The 18821-nt window shown below is 51.2% G+C and overlaps 1 protein-coding gene across 1 annotated transcript; it reads right to left on the bottom strand.

Annotated features, from left to right (window-relative positions):
• Positions 1-1342: 1342 nt before the first annotated feature.
• On the bottom strand, positions 1343-3222 carry LOC102575664 (galactoside alpha-(1,2)-fucosyltransferase 2). The gene has a single exon (XM_019492641.2). The coding sequence runs from the start codon at positions 3170-3172 to the stop codon at positions 2150-2152; it is 1023 nt and encodes a 340-aa protein (XP_019348186.1). The 5' UTR covers positions 3173-3222; the 3' UTR covers positions 1343-2149.
• Between the last annotated feature and the right edge of the window lie 15599 nt (positions 3223-18821).

Genomic DNA, 18821 nt, shown 5'->3' with positions numbered 1-18821 from the left:
GTACTGTGGTAGGAGAGCTAGGATCCCAGCATACCTCAGTCCTTTCCCTGCCTCTGGCCTGGGCTGAGTGGCTTCTTGTGCCTCAGTTTCCATGTCTGTACAATGGGTTTCACATGTACTTACCTCGCGGGAGGAGGTGGTGCTGTTTCTAAGGCCCTCACACACCCCTGAGGGTGCCAGAGACTCCGCTGAAGGCTTCTGCATGGTATCCCTGCCTCCCAATCGCCTCGGGGACCCCTATCTGTCCCCTTTCCCCATCATGCCTTAAATCCAGCCCTGTATCCTGGAGGTAGGTAGGAGAAAGTCCCTCCACCCTTCATCAAGCCATTATCTTTGGCCTGCTCCCTCCTAGCTGGGGCCTATTGCCTCTGCTGGCTCCTGTGTCCATCACTCTGTCTGCCAGTTTATCCTTAACCCTTGCCACCCCAGACTGGCTTAATGTGCCTGAAACCCACTCCCAACCTGTATCCCTGGCTGTTCTGAATTCCAGATCCTTGCTGTAACTCATTGGACTCCCCTCTCCTCTCCCAGAGATGGAACAGAATCAAGGTGTCCTGTCCCAGCTTTAATCTGAAAGCCCCCAGCCTCTGGTCATTCACCCCACAGCCCAGGGGCCTGAGTAGGGGGAGAGCAGACAGCTTGTGATGGGCTTCCTGTCCCGGGAGTGAATCAACCAGGATCCTCCTGTGTCCTGGGCATTGTGGACCCCACCTTAGTGACATGGAACTGAAGCCCTCCATCCACAGAGCATACAGACACCTGCCCCCAACCTCTGTCCTGGGGGTGTCTCAAGAGCCTGTGTGGCCTTTGGTTATTACCCAGCTCTTTGGTGAACATAAGAGCTGCCATTTAGTGGGTCAGACCATAGATCCATTGTGCTAGGTCTCCTGTTGCACAGTGGCAGAGAGCAGATGCTGAAACAAAGGGTGACCAGGGCATGACCAGGGTTTTTCCCACTTCCTCTGGCTTGCAGCCTCCAGCACTTCAGGAGGTTCTGATTCAGAGGTCGTGCCCCTTACTTCAGTGCTCAATAGCTACCCCTTCCCCTTTCCTCCACAGGTTCATCCAGTCCTTTTTTTGATTCTGGCTGAGCTGTCAGCTTCCGCAGCCTCTGGTGGCAATAAGTTCCAAACCTGAGTAAAGTTTGGAAAAGAACTTCCCTGTGCTAGTTTTAAACTTGCAGCCCAGTGGCTTCATTCTGTGACATGTCTGATGAGTAAATAACAAATCTCTGTTTACTTTCTCTTCACCATTTAGTAACTTGTAAACCCTTCCCATATCCCTCCTCAAGCATCTCTTTTTCTAAGCCAAATAGGCCTGGCCTCTTTAGCCTTGTCTCAGATGGGAGCCCCTCCATACCATCCATCATCCTTGTTGCCCTTCTCTGGACCTTCTCTAGCTCTTCTAGATCATTTTTTAGGTGCAGGGACCAGAACTGGGCACAATATTTAAGGTGGGACGCATGTGGCTTTATAAAGGGGCCTGATGATGCTTTCAATTTTGTTTTCCAATCCCCTTAATAATCCCAAGCCTTTTGTTTGCTTTTTTGATAGCTGCAGAGCACTGAGTTGATGTTTTAAGTAGACTGTCTATGGTGATTCCCAGATCTGGCATGGGTAGAACAAGGTCTCCCCACCCCCCTGATCGCTCCCATCTAATGGAGGAGAGAGCTTGGCCCATTGGGACCCCATGTCACCACCACCACCCCTTGTCACAGGGGCACATGTGAAGCCCATGGTGGGGGCAAAGTTGGGTTTCACCAGGTCTTCACAGCTAAAAAAAACCCTTCCCCAGCTTCTCCAAGCAGCCAGAAAGCCTCTGGAGACTCTTGTGCTGGCATCTGCCTTGTTTATGTAGTACCAGGAGACGAGAGACTGATCCCTCACCCAGGCTCTTGGGTAGTGGCTGGTTCCTTCCCTGGCATCTCTCTCCCCAGGTTTTGAGAGCCCATGTGTCTGCTTCACTTGGCCTGTGTCCCAGTTAGCCCAGCCTCACCCTTGGGTGCCCAAGGCCTGAGAGCAAGCTGCTATGGGCGCTCCCAAGAGGCTAATAACATGGAACATCCTCTACCCCATGCAGGAGACTCCAGCCCCAAATCCTGTCAAGACCAGCCAGTGCCCTTGGCCTTGCCAGGTCTGTAAGGTGTGTCCTAATGGCCCTTCATCAGGGGGGAGAGGTCTGCACTGATCCCGATCCACTCAGGCAGGAAGGCGGCTGAGGGCTTGAAGATTTTGAGGAATGGGGAGTCAGGCAGGGTGTAGTTGGCCAAGTAGATGGTCTCCCCTCTGGCCAGGTAGGCGGCCCAGATGCCAAAGGTCCCAATGGTCATGATTGTGTGGTTGCAATGGGCCAGCAATGCGAAATCCCTGCCCGGGGATGACTCCCTCCCGTCCCCAGAGAAGTGCACATCCCCCCTTGAAGCATCGATGTTTTTCTGGCACCAGTCCATCCCATTGCTGGTCACCACGAAGACTGGCTCCTCGTACTTGGCCCGGAAGTAGCCCATGGCCTTCTCTAGGTAAGCCCTGTCAGCCACCACCCCCTTCCACACTTGGGGCATCACATGGACGTAGTCCCCCCTGCGCACATGGATGCCCACGTAGGTCACATTGCGGCGCCGGCCACGCAGCCTGGCTAGATACTGGTTGGCCTCGTCCCGCACGTGGTCATGAAAGGAGAACTCCTGTAAGATCTCATCCCGGAGGTGGTGGTAGAAGGTCCAGGAGCATGGGTAGCCTGTGAGCCGCACATACTTGTCCGGGATGTGCCTGTACTCTTCTGACATCCAGTCGTGGAGCCAATAGTTCCTCCACGGGACCTTTTGGACCACATCTGGAGGGAGCACGGGCAGGGTGATGCGGAAAAGGGGTGCCAGATGTTGGTGCATCTCTGGGAGGATGCAGGCCTGGCGCCCATTCATTTTGGCCAGAGCATAGAGGGTGGCGTACTCTCCCATCTGGTTCCCCAGGCGCCCAATGGAGTTGACCGTCCATATACCCTCGTTTGGGGTAGGGGTGGCCGTGAGGAGCAGCTGGGTGGTGGTGTTGGGGGACAGGAACTGATGCTTTGGGCTGCTGGTGCGGGTGTTGAAGTGAACGATGGTGGAGGTGGTGGTGATGATCAGCAACAGGTAATGGACTTTGCCAGAGATGCGGGAGAGCAGGAAGTTCATGATGCTGTATGACAGATGCAGTGAGGTCCCAGTCTGTGGGGAGGAAATAAGGTAATGGAGAGAAGATGGAAGAGGGAAATGGGGGTGATAGGAAACAAGAGCCTGGACCCAGGGTGAGGAGAGGGTGTGTGGATGAATCTGGAGTCTGGTTCTACCACAAGGCCTAAAAACCTGATCCCCAGATCAGCCCCTTCAGCCAAGCACCAACCACAGGGGATAGGTCATGGGTAGACCAGTGAGAGCAACAGGCCCCCTCTCCCATCCTGGCATTGCTGGTATCCCCCCCTTCAGATCTGCAGCCACAATCTGGGCTACTGGTGCCCCTTGCTCCCAACCCACAGCCCCCTACCAGCTCCACCCTGGGCTCCCCCTGACTGTGCTCATGGCTTCAGTACCAGCTGCAGGTATCAGCTGTCTCCTGCCAGGCAGGTGAGAGGTTCCATGCCCAGGTTCCTGGCTGCTTTGCCCCCTGTGTACCCCAGAGGCACCCCGAGCCCGGTGAGGGTCTGTCAGAGCTGGCAGCAGCTGGTGCTGGGGAACAAGTTCAGGCCAAATCACAGAAGAGGTAGTAGCTGAGGGTTATTCAGAGTACACACTGGCAATGCATGGGGCTGGACATTGCTCCACTGCTCTAACCCACCAGCCCCAACTCTTCTCCCAAAGCTGAGAGAGAACTCAGTCAGCCGGGCTCCCAGCACCCCCTGCTTTAAACCACCAGATCTCACTCCCCTCCCAGAGCTGAGATAGAACCCAGGAGCTCAGGGGACAGATTGCTTCTCCCCTCTGGCAAGGAAATAGTTACTGGGAGGCAAGCAGTATCCGGGGTGGAAGCACACCTGGGTCCTGGTCAAGTTGCTTTCTGGCCCTTCTTCCACATCCCTTTTTTTTTTTTTTTTAATGAAATTTGTCATGTTCCAAGCCAAATCAAGTCCAAATCTGAGAGTCAGTTCAGAACCATAAGTGGCCCTACAACCTGCAAACATCCTCCACCTCCACCAACAGCTTCAGATATTTCCAAAGTTATTTGGCCAGCATCCTATGTGCAGGCCCAAGCCCAGAGGCTTGGGGTTCAGATGCCCCCAGGTTTCGCCTGCCCTCAGCCATATCGCTGCAGGAGCAAATTAGGGAGGAGCCTCCCTTTTCCATAACTTCCCTCACATCCTCCCCAGGCCTCAGGTGACTGACTCCCAGGAGTGGGGGAGGGATAAGGGAGCTGCTGGGACAAGGATTCCCTCAGGTCCTTACCCTGCCAGGCTTGGTGTGAGGAAGGAGGGAGGCAGAACACCTGGATTCTATCCTAACCCTGACAGGGGAGATGAGGCTGATGTTGGTTCCTTATTCCCAGTTCCCTATTCCTTATTCCCAGTTCCTTTTTCAAAGCTAATCTAAACCTAATAAAGGCATGTTTTGGCCATGCCAGGCTGCCAACTGACAGCACCCCAGCCACTATGCTAAGTATATGGACCCAAATAAAGGACCGGATTTTGGGCTGGAATTATAGCCAGAAATCCTTCTTGCATGAGCGACTGGTGCTGCCTTAGTCGGGGGGGGCATGTGCCCCCCATGCGACCAGTCTTGCTGACCGGGGGTCAGGTCCCCCATGGGCCATCCTGTGGACCGGGGGGGGGGGGGGGTGTCCACCCTGGGCAATCCTGCAAGGGCTGATTGCTGCAGCCAATCGCTGCATCCATTTCCTGGAGTGGCTGCAGCTGTTTCCGGGAGCAAGCACCAGTTGATCACTACAGCCGCTCCCAGAAGCGGCTGCAGGGATCACAGCGATCAGTCGACACTTGCGGGGGGAGGCATCGGCACTCCCACCTGCCCTCCTGCCCATCGCCTAAGCAGCGAGCGCAGCCGGTCAGGGGGTGCACATGCACCCCTGTGTACCCCTATGCGTCGCCACTGCCTTCGTGGGCCACCCCATGCCATGCCTCTGTGGCACTGGGGGACTCTCCTGCACATGCTGAGGACAGACTTGCCTGGCCCAAAGTGTGGCTTGGACATGCTGAGCTGCCAACTGACAGCCCCCCCATGCAGCCCCCCGCACTGTGCTAAGTATCTGGACCCAAATTAGGAACTGGATTTTGATCTGGGATTATAGCTAGAAATCCTTCTTGGGCCACCCCATGCCATGCCTCTGTGGCACTGAGGGACTGACCTGGACATCTCTGACCAGAGATTTGGTCATCCCAAAGCACAGTTTGGCTGTGCCAGGCTGCCAATGTACAGCCACCCATTACCACTGTACTAAATGCATAGGCTTCAATAATTATAATGATTATAATCTGCCTGGCAACTGACTCCCCAGCCCAGCCCAGCCCAGCCCAGCCCCTGGCTTCTTTACTTTTCATTCCTTCCAGGGAGAGCACGCACCAACTGCTGAAACTTCCTTGGCCTGACGAAGGGTTTTTGAACCCGAAAGCTTGCTTAATAACTATTCTCCAACCATTTGGGTTGGTCTAATAAAAGATATCAAATTCACCCAAGGAACCTTGTCTGCCTTATTCAAGCCTAGGCAGACAAGGTTCCTTGGGTGAATTTGATATCTTTTATTAGACCAACCCAAATAGTTGGAGAATAGTTATTAAGCAAGCTTTCGAGTTCAAAAACCCTTCGTCAGGCTAAGGAAGTTTCAGCAGTTGGTGTGTGCTCTTTCTGAATAAGGAATTGGCTTTTGAGCTGGGATTATAGCTAGCAAGTCTTTCATCAGACATATCCAGGACAGTCCCCCAGGGTGACAGAGGCATGGTTTGGGGTGGTTTAAGAAGGATTTCTAGCTATAATCCTGTCCCAAACTCCAGTTCCTTTTTTGGGTCCATATGTTTAGCACAGGAGCTGAATTGCTGTCTGTTGGCAGCCTGGCACAGCCAAACCGTACTTTGCGCCAGGCAAGTCTCCGGTCAGAAATGTCCAGGAGTGTTTCCTTATGGCACAGAGATGTGGTCTGGGGTGGCCCAAGAATGATTTCTGGGTATAATCCCAGCCCAAAATCCAGTTCCTTATTCGGCTCTATATACTTAGCACAGTGGCTGGGGTGCTGTCTGTTGGCAGGCTGGCATGGCCGAAGGGCACTTTGGGCTGGGCAAGTCTCTGGTCAGAAATGTGCAGGAGAGTCCCCCAGTGACACAAAGGCATGGCATAGGGTGGCCTAAAAAGGATTTATAGGTATAATCTCAGCCCAAATTCCAGTTGTTTATTCAAGTCCATATATTTAGCACAGTGGTGTGGTTGGTGTCAGTTGGCAGCCTGGCACAGCCAAACCATGCTTTGGGTCGGACAGGACTCCGGTCAGATGTGTCTGGTAGAGTCCCTCGGTTGTGCAGAGAGATTCTGATGGGTGGCCCAAACAACATTTCTAGCCGTAGTCCCAGCCCAAATGCCCGTTCCTTATTCAAACCATTATACTTAGTACAGTGGGCATGGGGGCTGTAGTTGGCAGCCTGGCATGGCCAAAGCGTGCTTTGGGCCGGGCAGGACTGTGGTCAGGGTTCTTTGGGACAGTCCCTCAGTGGCATTGACAGGAAGCTTGGGGTGGCCCAAGAAGAATTTTCCCCTGTAATCCCATCCTAATCTGACCTTCATTTAGAGCTCTGTACTTGATGTGGGATATTGTATTACATATTAATTAGCACATATACATAGCTAATGAATTTCTCTCTCTTTAGGATGTGTAATTCATTAATAACAAGCTTTTATTGGGTCCAGATAAGCTTTGAAAAAGGAACCAGGAACCAGGAATAAGGAATAAAGAACTGGGAATAAAGAATATGGAACTGGGAAAAGCAACCAACTTCAGCCTCATGGAGGGGAGCGGGATCTCAAGGGGGACAGAGGAGGGAAGGGGGGCTGGGACCCAGAAGCCAGGACACCTGGGTTCTCTCCCAGCTCTGGGAGGCAAGTGGGATTTTAAGGGGCTGTGATCCATGCCCCAGGCTCCTTGGTCATTCATAATCCTGTCCACCCTGACCCCCACCCACAGCTGCACCCTGAGCTTTTGCATTTACACCTTCCACCCGACACCCCACATCTGAACCTCCCAGCAGGGGCCCAATTTCATGTCCCCTACCTGATTGCCCTCCGTCCTGTAGCCTGACTGTCAGGAAAACCTGGCTCAGACACCAGCTACCACACCTATTGCTGAAGTCACAGGCACCTGCACCCAATCCCTAGGGCTGTACCTGGCTCCACCGTTGGACTCACTGTAATCTCACACTAATTTCCCTTTAACTAATCTATATCCATTTATAATTTTATCTTCCATTTTGTTTTACTTATCCATCTTCATGCTCAATTTGTACGAATGTGGTATGCATGTGATCAGGTAAGAAAGAAAATGGAAACTAAAGATGCAAACAGCAAGAAGGAAGATAAAAATATCACACCTGCGGAAAAATGAACGAAGCTAAATCCAAAGGTCATCTCTAACCACAGAAGCTGAGCCATGCTCCAGCAGGAATAAAACAAGTCATCACAGACGTGCAGCTAGCACCCCCAGTCTAACAAATAAGCAACAGATGTGCAGCTGCTCCCATAAAAGATGAGTGAGAAAGAAATGATCTGGGAGGGAGACAACTTCTGCACAACAATGAGGCATAGGTATGTATCCGACAGACCCCAGCCTCCTCTTCCTTGTGTTCAGCTTAGTTGGCCACCAAGCTGACTCAAGCACCTAAGGACTGGTAACATCCAAATATCTGCAGCATGGTGTGTGTGTGTGTGTATGAATATGTATGTTAATGTATGTCCATAAGTATAGTAATTCAAACAATAAAAATATAATGGCTTAATAGTTTGTGTTATCAATAAACACGGCATATTGCCTTGTCCCCCTGAAAAAGATTCTGCTTATTGTTCTTTATAAAGTTTATGCCTTAGGCATATAATACCATGGGTGGGAACCCAGGCAGCTGGGGACACTCTGCAACTTCTGCCTACAGGGGTGTGTGGAAGTGGGAGCCTCTCCCTGGAGGGTGAGAGATATCGTTTACACCAAGAAGGTGGCAACAGGGCAGCTCCCTCCCTCCTGTATCTAGAGGACAGGGCACAGTGGCCCCCAGTGCCCCCTGGCCTGTTGCCCCCATAGCATGACACCCTGCTTTTGTCTCCTACCCTGCTGCCCCAACCCCATCAGTGTCCCCGCCCCCTCCACCCCAGCCCAGCACAGCACTCCCCAGGGACATCAGCAGGGATCCAGGCAGGTCAGGGTGTCCGGGAGCTGGTGCCAGGCCCCCCACCCAGAACCATGTACCTGCTGTGCCTCATTAACAAAGCAGCTAATTGCAGGTGCTGCAAGGTGCTGCCTGCTCACCTCAGGGCTGGGCTCCATTATGCCTCACCTGGATGGGCAGGAACTTCCTGGAGGCAGCAGGCCTTGCCCTCTGGTACTGGTACCTTTTGCGGGCCTGGGAGGGAGGGGTCATGCTGTGAGGCATACGGTGGGGGGTGTTGTGCCATGGGGACACTAGGGGCTGTCATACCATGGGGAGCAGGGTGGGGGGCACAAGGGGCGCTGTGCTGTGGGGGCAGGGTGGGGGGCACTACGGGTGCTATGCTGTGTGGGGCAAGGTGGTGGGCACTAGGTGTCTCTGTGCTGTGTGGGGCAGAGTAGCAGGCACTAGGTGGATCTGTGTTGTCTGGAGCAGGGAGGCAGGCAGTAGGTGAATCTGTTGTGTGTGGGGCAGGGTGGTGGGCACTATGCTGTGTGAGGCAGGGTGGTGGGCACTAGGGGGCACTGTGCTGTTTTGGGCAGGGTGGGGGGCTCTAGTGGCACTGTCCAGTGTGGGCCAGGGTGGTGGGCACTAGGGGCACTGTGCTGTGTGGGGCAGGGTGATCTGCTCAGGGTCAGACCGATCACCAAATTTGGGGTCAGGAGTGAATTTTCCCCCTTAGACTGGTATGGACCATGAGGGTTTTTGCCTTCATCTATAGTGGGGGGCATAGCCCCTACAATGGATCTCTCAAGCATATTTTAACAATCTTGCAGCAGCAGGACACTGACTACAGTGGTCCCTCTGCTTTATTGGTGGCAGGTTCAGGTGTCCTGTCTTACATTGTGCCAGGGCTGATTGTGTACTTTTGCTAGGAGGTTAGTATGGGTTTGTACAGGATTGTTTGGATAGTGGTGATCTTGCCTCCAGAGGTCCCTTCCAGCCCAGCTTTTCTGTGATTCTATGAAATCTAGAAAGAGGGCCCAATACTCCTCAATTCAGTTGCCCCAGAAAGGGACCTGTTTGTTCCAGAAGGAAGAAATCCTGACTTTAAGAATTTACCCTCCCAAATTTTTGGTGGGGGGAGGGAGGGTGGCACTGCCTGTCAGTTTGTTTGTTGGGAACCAATGAGTTATAAGTACTAGGTACGTGTCCTGACCTTGCTCTGTGTGACCTGCACCCCAGCAGGCCCAGGACTGGTAACAAACACCATATGTCAGTGGTTGGCAATGTTCTGGGGCCATGGGCTGGAATGACCCTGGGTCTGAGGTGGGTTGGTGTTCTCCCTACTCCCCTGGTTGTGGCATGGGTACAGCTCCCTATCATGCTGTGTGGGCATAGGCAAAGTCCCCCATTGCCAGAACACCAAGAGTCTCCTCCCCACACCCCTGCCACTGTCAACAAGCTGCTGAAGTCTCTCAGCTCCACAGGATGGAGCCAGTGGCTCTGAACAGGGCCCACAGGCCATATATTGCAAACCCTTGCCATACATCACTGATTGGGAGTGTCCCAATCTGAAGATCAACCACATTTGGTCAGTCAGTTTGATCAACTGAGTCTGTTGACTTCCAGCTCTACTTCTCCATGATTCTTGAACTCAGTCAACATCCCTAATGGAACGGAGTTGGGGTGGGTGTTGGTGGGTTGGCACTGGTGAGAGCTGGAAGATAGAGCCTGGTACCGGTCCCCTAGAACTGGTGTAAAGTAAAGGCTGATGTTTTGGGAGAAGCGGGGCTGGGTGAGCCTGGTAAGGGGCAGGCAGAGAAGGGCTCTGAGGCCACCTAGAAACACCCCACTGAAGGGGAGAAGAGGGGCTGGAGCTCAAGGATGACATCAGCTTGGGGATAAATGAGCAAGAGTACACTGAGCCTGGGAATAAGACTGAGGTCCACCCATTGGGAGCAGCCTTCGAATCCAACCAGCCCAGACTGACTGGAAGATGGATTTTGCTCCTGAATGGTGATTAGCTGATGGGGACTGGGGGCAGCAGGGGGCTGAGTGCAATGGCTCTAGGACAGGGGTGCTCAACCCCCAGCCCGCAGACTAGATCTGGCCCGCAGCACCATGTCATCCAGTCCATTGGATTCCCCAGGGTCTGCCCCCAGCTTCCAAGTTTCCAGACCAATGGGGAAGCCCAAGCCCTGAGCACTGGATGGAGCACCCAACTCCAGCACACACAGCTGGGAGAGAGTGGCACCAAGCCTGGGGGCCCAATTCTAGTAGGAGGAGGCAGCACTGGGCTCTCGGTGCCTTATCCCAGGGGGAGGGGGCAGTGCTGGGGTGGGAGGGTGCAGGGGCAGGAGGAGGCAGTGCCAGGCTCCTGGGGCCAAATCCTGGCACTCAGGGTGTGGAGGGGCCCCAGGGCCAGATCCTGGTGCACAGGGCTCCATCTGGCCCATGGGGCCAAATCATTGAGCACTGGTGCCTATGTGAAGTATTCACTTTAGGACAGTGATTCTCAGCTAGGGGTGCCATGAGATCCTTTTAAGGGTGTTGCACAATATCAGCACTATTAGATGTGCTACCCTACACAAGGTAAACTTAGAGATTTCCAATAGGAATCCATGCTAGTCAAAGCATGCTGCTCTGCTGTGGGCTTAGTTCAACACAGAAGAACTGCTCTGTTGTTTTTCAACCGACAACATATGAGTAGCAGCTCAGAGCTGGCATTTTCCAAGGTGGGGGGGGAGGGAGGCATGAGCCTAGAAAGGTCAAGAACCACTCCCCTAAGGAGATGCAAGGTTTCCTCAAGCCACCCTGTCCTTTTTCCAGCTCTGCTTCATTACCTGGGGACTCTCTCCTAGTTCATAGCTGATTTTTCTGTCCGTGTCAAGGACAGCCCAGGTTCACAGAAAGAAGGTCAGATTCTGGGGTCATAGGGACAGGAAAGCCCCACTAGGGGAGGCAGCCCCTCAGCACTGGTGGGCTGAAATGCCCCCAACACATCAGATCTGCCTTTGCAGCCTGGGGCACAGAGAATTTTTCTTAGTGTAGCAGAAAGCCCCCTTTTCCTCTAATGTAGCAGAAAGCCCCCTTTTCCTCTTGCGTGCATTTGCTCTCCCCTCTTTGGATATGTTTCTCTTTTTCTACCTTTTCTTCCTTCCTCTTTAAGATAAGGAGTTGTATTTTAAAATGTGTATGTGTGCATTTTATATCTCCCCTTGTAGTTTGGTATTTTTATCTATTTGTGTGCCATGGCATTTGTAGCTTATATTTTATACTCCTCACCTTTCAACTAAATGTGTTTTAGTAAGTTATACATTGTAACATTGTTAACGAAGTCAGGAATCAAACTGCCCTTCCCTGTATCAGGCTGGCCTCTGAAAGAGTGAGTGAATCGGTGATTGAATGTGTAACATGGAAGCAGGCAGCAATTATCACCTGGAAGCTGAACTCAATAGAAGACAATGTAACAACCGGGAAATCTCTAAACCTCACTGATCAAGGGCTAGAAGCCCTGGCCTGACTTAATCAACACCAGAGACCAACTTTTGGACTGAATATCTCCAGATCGACCACTCCCAGAGCCCTATTCTAAATTCATCAACGGACTCCCAAACTTGCATGTACATGCGGACGACCCCTGGGGCTGACAGATGCTGTCCAGTAGCCACCGAGGGGGGGAAGTCCCACAAGGGTCAATGAGCCCTGGATTGGGCAAACCAGAAAGCTGGGGAGTCACCAAAGTCTGCCAAGGACAGATAAAAGGCAGTGAAAAGTGACCCTCAGTGGCACCCTCTTGATCTCCAACTCGACCAGGCCTGTCCAGCCAGAAGGACCAGCAGGCGACCCCCTTCTGGAAGATAACACCACACTGAAAGAAGCCTCAACGACAGACTCCAGCACTTGTAGGATAGGTATACCTGACTCTGTAGCCTGCTACTGTGTGTGTGTATGTGTGTGCATGTGTGCATGTGTGTGTGTGGACCAGCCCCAAGGTTTATGATTACAGTGTTTCAATCCGCCTAATAAACTAGAATTTTAAGGAACCCGAGTTGGACATTTGTAACTGTTCAACATTAGCAAAACTGGAAAGGAACCTCAAAGAGTACAGGCTCCTCAGGGAGAGAGAGAGAGGGAGAGAGGATACAGAATGCCCCCCCTAAATAACTGTGAAGGAAATCTACTGTTCCCAAGGACCCTGGCAACTCTGCTTCCCTGCCATCCCCAGAAATGTAATTCCCTGTCACCCAGTGCTTTTCATCCACAGGCAGTGAGGCAGCAGGGCATGTATGGCCCAGAGGTGGGATGCGATGTAGGGGGAGCAGGACAGGCAGGTTGACTTCTTTGAGTTGGCTGGTACAGAGCTGGAGAAACTCGGCTCACCTGCATGGGAGGGCCAAACTCAGGGTGGGGCTTGGGAGAAATGGGCTCAATGCATGTGTCACACAATGGACTCTGTGTATGTGTTCACACATGGATGTATATGCACCAGTGGAGCTAAATAATTGAGACACACAGGTTGGACTTAAGATTCTGTACTTGGTGTAACAACTCTGGTCTCTGGTGGAGGAACATAGAAAAGGACCCCGGTGGTGGGGTACAGCTGCTTCTAGTTTACATATGCAAGGCAGAAAATACATTTAGGATTTAAAAAAGGCATTCATGCAGGGTTAAAGTTGTCCTAGGTGGTATCTCAGCTCCTTCCTAAATATCCAGTGCAGCCACACACAAATCTTTGAGCACCAAGACAGCAGGCTAGTTAGGGGGTCCAGAGCAGACTGCTATAGCTGTTAGAGATCCAAAGCCATGGGCCAGGAGCTGGCTGTGAAAACACAGGGTCTGACTGGATTTTTTAAAAATTAAATTGTGGAACTTTTTATTTATTCATTAAAGTGTGGAACTCATTGCCACCAGATGCTGTGGAAGCTGACTGTTTAGCCAGATCCAGAAAAGGGATTAGACAAATTCTTGGACAAAGGGGCATTGATAGTGATTGAGCATGGGAGTGAGGGGCACGGTCTCTGAATCAGAACTTCCTAGACCTTAAATGCTGGAGGCTGCAAGTAAGAGAGGAACAGTGGGAATGAGAAAAACCCTGGTCACACCCTGTCTGCTCTCTACCCCTGTGTGATGCAGGAGACTGGGCACAATGGACCTATGGCAACGGTTCCCAACCCCAGGTTGCGACCCAAATGAGGGTTGTGGGGGTGATGCTAGCGGCACCACACAGAAAAGACAAGCCGATCTGTGTGCCAGGACCTCCCCTGCCCCTGGGCTGCTGCTGCCGCTGTACTCCGCTCCCAGCAGCAGAGCATGGAAAAAAAAGATTGGGAACCACTGACCTATGGGTTGACCCAATAAATGGCAGTTCTTATGTCCATTGCTCCCGCCAAAGAAGAGTGGGGTAATAACTAAGGCCACATGGGCTCCTGAGACACCCCCAGCACATGGGGTTGGGGGCAAGTGTCTGGATGCTCCATGGATGGAGGGCTTCAGCCAGCAAGTGAGGCGCAAAGGGGTCAGGACTACATATCGTGCCATGACAGTGGGTTTAAGCCTACCAGAAACCGCCCTCAATGCCTGGAGGGAGGCCACTAAGTGCACAGTGACTAATGTTGCAAGACCAACACAAGACAAAGCAGGAAAGGGAACAAAGTTTACAGGTTAATAACCAGGGGTCAAGGGATAGCACCCAGCCGAGAAGCAAAGAGATAAGAAATCATAAACCAACAGGCAGAAATGAGGAACCAGGATACGGCCGGAAACCAATAAACAGGACCCAAGGAACAGGGAACAAGGAACTGGAACAAGGAACCAGGATCAAGGCATCAGTAGTCCTAGGCTAGACAAAGAGGCCTCTGTCTTACTGAGTAGCCTTTCAGGCACTGAAAGAACTGCCTATAAGCATGCAGTCATGTGAACAAGTTAAGAGGCTGTGACTTGGATGACTACACAGTCCAGTGGGTGGCGAATTGGCTAGAGGGTCGCACCCAGAGAGTCATGGTGGATGGGTCGGTATCGACCTGGAAGGGTGTGGGCAGTGGGGTCCTGCAGGACTCAGTCCTTGGACTGATACTCTTCAATGTCTTCATCAGCGACTTGGACGAGGGAGTGAAGCGTACTCTCTCCAAGTTTGTGGATGACACAAAACTGTGGGGAGACGTGGACACACTGGAGGGCAGGGAACAACTACAAGCAGACCTGGACAGGTTGGACATATGGGAAGAAAACAACAGAATGCAATTCAACAAGGAGAAATGCAAAGTGCTGCACCTAGGGAGGAAAAATGTCCAGCACACCTACTGCCTAGTGAATGACCTGCTTGGTGCAACGGAAGTGGAAAGGGATCTTGGAGTCCTAGTGGACTCCAAGATGAACATGAGTCATCAGGGTGACGAAGCCATCAGAAAAGCTAATGGCACTTTATCGTGCATGAGCAGATGCATGACGAACAGAACCAAGGAGGTGATACTTCCCCTCTATCGGGCGCTGGTCAGACCGTAGTTGGAGTACTGCGTGCAGTTTTGGGCACCGCATTTCAAGAGGGATGTGGATAACCTGGAGAGGGTCCAGAGAAGGGCCACTCGTATGGTTAAGGGCTTGCAGGCCAAGCCCTACGAGGAGAGACTGGGGCACCTGGACCTCTTCAGCCTCCACAAGAGAAGGTTGAGACGCGACCTTGTGGCTGCCTATAAGTTCATCACGGGGGCACAGAAGGGAATTGGTGAGGTTTTATTCACCAAGGCGCCCCCGGGGGTTACAAGAAATAATGGCCACAAGCTAGCAGAGAGCAGATTTAGACTGGACATTAGGAAGAACTTCTTCACAGTTAGAGTGGCCAAGGTCTGGAACGGGCTCCCAAGGGAGGTGGTGCTCTCCCCTACCCTGGGGGTCTTCAAGAGGAGGTTAGATGAGTATCTAGCTGGGGTCATCTAGACCCAGCACTCTTTCCTGCCTATGCAGGGGGTCGGACCCGATGATCTATTGAGGTCCCTTCCGACCCTAGAATCTATGAATCTATGAATTTGGGATCAGGCTATTGGTGTCCTAATGATTATTCAGGCTCGCCAGGGAGCTTGGGGCGAAGTAGCTTGATTGTTGCTCTCACTCCTGACAACTTCACCAGGTTACGATTTTCTCACAGCAGCTATGGAATTGCAGAAACTCCATGGCAACCATGACACACCTGACCACTTGGGGGCGGGGGAGAAGGATGCTGCACTGTATCATGGGAGACATAGGCGACTGGTAGGAGGGGCACGGGGGGAGAGGGGGCATGTGCCCCCCATGACAGGGCCATCCCCTGCCATCGATGCTGCCGGTGGTTTCTGCAGGTGCTCGCCAGCTCCATCCCCACCACCAATGTCACTGGCGGCTTCTGTGGGTGCCCCCCCAGACTCAGGCGGCACCAGTCGCCCATGATAGGAGAGGTAGTTCACCCAGAGGGGTTGGACCATAGGAAGTAGCAGAGGCCTTTCCTGACTACAACTCCCTTCAGGCCAAGCTCTGCCACAAGAAATACACTGGGAAAGGTGATTGTTGAGCTGTGTAGTAAGCAAGCTTCTGTTACCTAGATGATAGGTATGGGTAATTGATAAAAGAGGCAGATACAGGTTTACAGTCTAACCTTTAATTTGCTTGCACTTTAAAACCTAAAACCAAACATTTATCCCAAAGTCTACCTAGCCACTTATGACAGCACAACATTGATTTTCACTTATACTGGCTGGGGAGAGTCAAGAGGGGAGGAGGGTGGCATGCAGATTGGCAGCAGGTTTTCTTGAATTTTCTGAGTTCTCCAAATTTTCCTCCAGCTTATACCAAATATTTAATAACAACTCCATGTAATACTAACACTGGAAGTTTAGTTCAACCTATAATTAAAGCACATTTTAACAGGTCTCTATTAGTCTTTGCATTGACTTTTTGGCCCTAAGTGCGCTTGTACACATGATGCCATTACCATGCACACACGATGAAAATGTCACTTTGTGTGGCCTAATGGCATCACACGGTACACATCCAGGAGTTTTGGGGGTTTTAAATGAGTTTGCATTATTGCAAACTAAACCACATCCTGACGTAGCTAAGTTTGCAACAATCTGTTCCTTCTCTGTAGCTCCACTGGGTGTCATATATATGATGAAGCTCTGCTTAAATTCCTTCCAGTTTTCTGCAGTGTTGCTGGACAGCTTAAACTCCTCTGGAATTCTGAGATGCTCCTTTTTTTGTCTTTCTTCACACCCTGCTCCTGGTACCATGTGTTGCTCTCAAAAGACCAAGGAGTTAAGCTTATAGAACAATAAAGTTTTTTTTTTTTTCAGAGAGCAGTGCTCAGCCTACAGGTCTGCTGTTCCCTTCAGTTCCCTCCTGCAATTCCTGGGCAAATGTAACAGGTTTATACTTAACACTCTTAAAGGTATACACACAGAGGGTTGGCAACCCTAGGAAAGGTTCTGCTTCGCCGCATTTTTGCAGCTTGACCTAGGCTTCTTGAAAATGGCCAAGGCTGGCAACACTCCAAACATCAATTTTTATTTTTTCAACTAGGAAGTTTACCAGGATGGAATTGTCACTCTGCCAGTAGCCCCTTAGAGATTTCCCGGTGCGGTCTTTAATGGTACTCGCTATAGGCAGAGTAAGTGGTGAAGCGATTAACTGCTAAATCAGGGGGGCTGGGACAGCATACAAATAGATTTGGAGCTGGGGTTTTCCCATCCTTCTTTCAGGGGGAAGCCTGAATACCCCTCCTTCTACTTCCACTCGTATATGAGCCAAGAAAAGAGGCATATGTCACCAGGAGGGATCCAGGGTTTTTCATTTCAGAGCTGGGTTCCAAAGATTCTGTGGGTACCAATGGGTCTTGCTTCAGTGGGGATTGCTGACCATGGGTGGGACAATTTTGTGAGTTTCTTGATTGACAATCAAAAGGGGCTTGTGAGAAGATGCCCAGTTTACTAGGCATCAGGTTTGTTGTACAGCAAGGATGTCAACCTTGTTTGCACCTCCACCCCCTTCTGCCCCTCCAGTTAGATCCAGAGTGATTGCAGGGCTCCTCACAGGCCAGATCTAAAGCCAACTGTGGTGGTAGAGTGAGTGGCAGCAATGTTAACTGCTGTAGGTGCCTGAATCTCTGTGTTGGCTCCCTGCCCTCTCTCTTGTCGTGTCTGCTGCCCTGCTTTCTGCTCTCTACCCTGCACTCCCTGCCCAAATGGCTGCTCTGCTTTCTGCTCTGTGCCCTGTGCTCCTTGTCCATTTGACTGCTGCACTTTCTCTTCTCTGCCCTGTGCTCCTTGCACAAACTGCTCTGCTTTCTGCTACCTGCCCTGTACTCTCTGCCCTGTACTTCTTGATGTAGCAGGTGGCCAGATAGCCCAGCTCTTTCCGGCTCAAATCGGTCCTTGAGCCCTTTGATCTGGTCCCCATAACAGTCTTTTTCTGGGCAATGTTAGCCCTATCAGGTATGCAAATATGATTCACAAGTTAAACTCAGAGATTTAAATCGGGAATCCACAGTGTCAAAAACATTCTCCCTTGTCCTGGCCTTTCTGAGTTCTTTGTAAAAGAACTTCTCTAGTATTTTTCTGTAGTCAAAAAATGAGTGAAAGCTAAGAAATGGCATTGTCTAAGGGGACCTTGAGTCTAACGATGGGTGAAATTAATCTAAAGAAGTTGAGAACCCCTGCTATAGGTGTAACCTGGTTTATGTTTGTTTGGTGAGGATTATATTCTGTGGTAACTAGATTCTTTCTCTACGTGCCCTCATTAGTATGCATGTTTGGAGGTTTAGTGCCTGCTTTTCTTGTTTGTACATAAAATATGCAATACAATGGGCAGGTGGATTGTAGCTGTGTGTACACAGACTCTCCTTTCCAAAATGGAAGTGTTTAGGCATGCAACTGGGTGTGACTTGAAAGGGGCAAAAAGGTCAGTGAGCAGTGGGGTGGCCTTCAGTTCTAGCACAGGGATAGACATGTGTGAAGAATATGAGACTCCAGATGAGGTCATCAACTCTTAACTAAGATCAAGCATCATGGCATGGCCTGTGAATTTCCAGGCCTGTGAGCCCAGGGGCAGATCCAGGGGGGTTCAGTGGTGCAGTTGCATTCCTCTTTGATTCCTTTTCTACCCAAGCTTTAAAACTGTTTGCTTGGGAGGGGAAATGGCATTTGTATTCAGGCAGCACTGAGGGAGTCAATTGATTTCATGGTTTATTATCATCTCTCTGGGTCTTGCTTATCTTTCTACTTCACAGGTGTTAACAACCCTCTTTTCTTTTTAATACTCTTGAGGTTCCACTACCAGGAATGATCCTTTCTCCAGTTTTGTTATCTGTTAGCCAGGAATGGCAATGTCTCTCTGTTTTACAGCTCTGCAGACTACTTCTTAGCTTTAGCTAAAACCTTAACTCAGGTGTGATCATATTAACTCCGGTGTAGAAAAGACTGACAGTGAAGTATTGGAGGCATGGTCAAGATGCTCAAGAAGACTAGGTTTTG

The sequence above is a fragment of the Alligator mississippiensis genome, chromosome 5 (assembly GCF_030867095.1).
Source record: "Alligator mississippiensis isolate rAllMis1 chromosome 5, rAllMis1, whole genome shotgun sequence".
NCBI lineage: Eukaryota > Metazoa > Chordata > Crocodylia > Alligatoridae > Alligator > Alligator mississippiensis.
Note: the sequence above shows the minus strand (reverse complement) of the source record. Positions and strands in the feature narration are given on the sequence as shown.

What these genes read in the sequence shown, in the direction of transcription:
- LOC102575664 (XM_019492641.2), bottom strand. Translation starts at nt 3,172, where the DNA reads ATGAACTTCCTGCTCTCCCGCATCTCTGGCAAAGTCCATTACCTGTTG.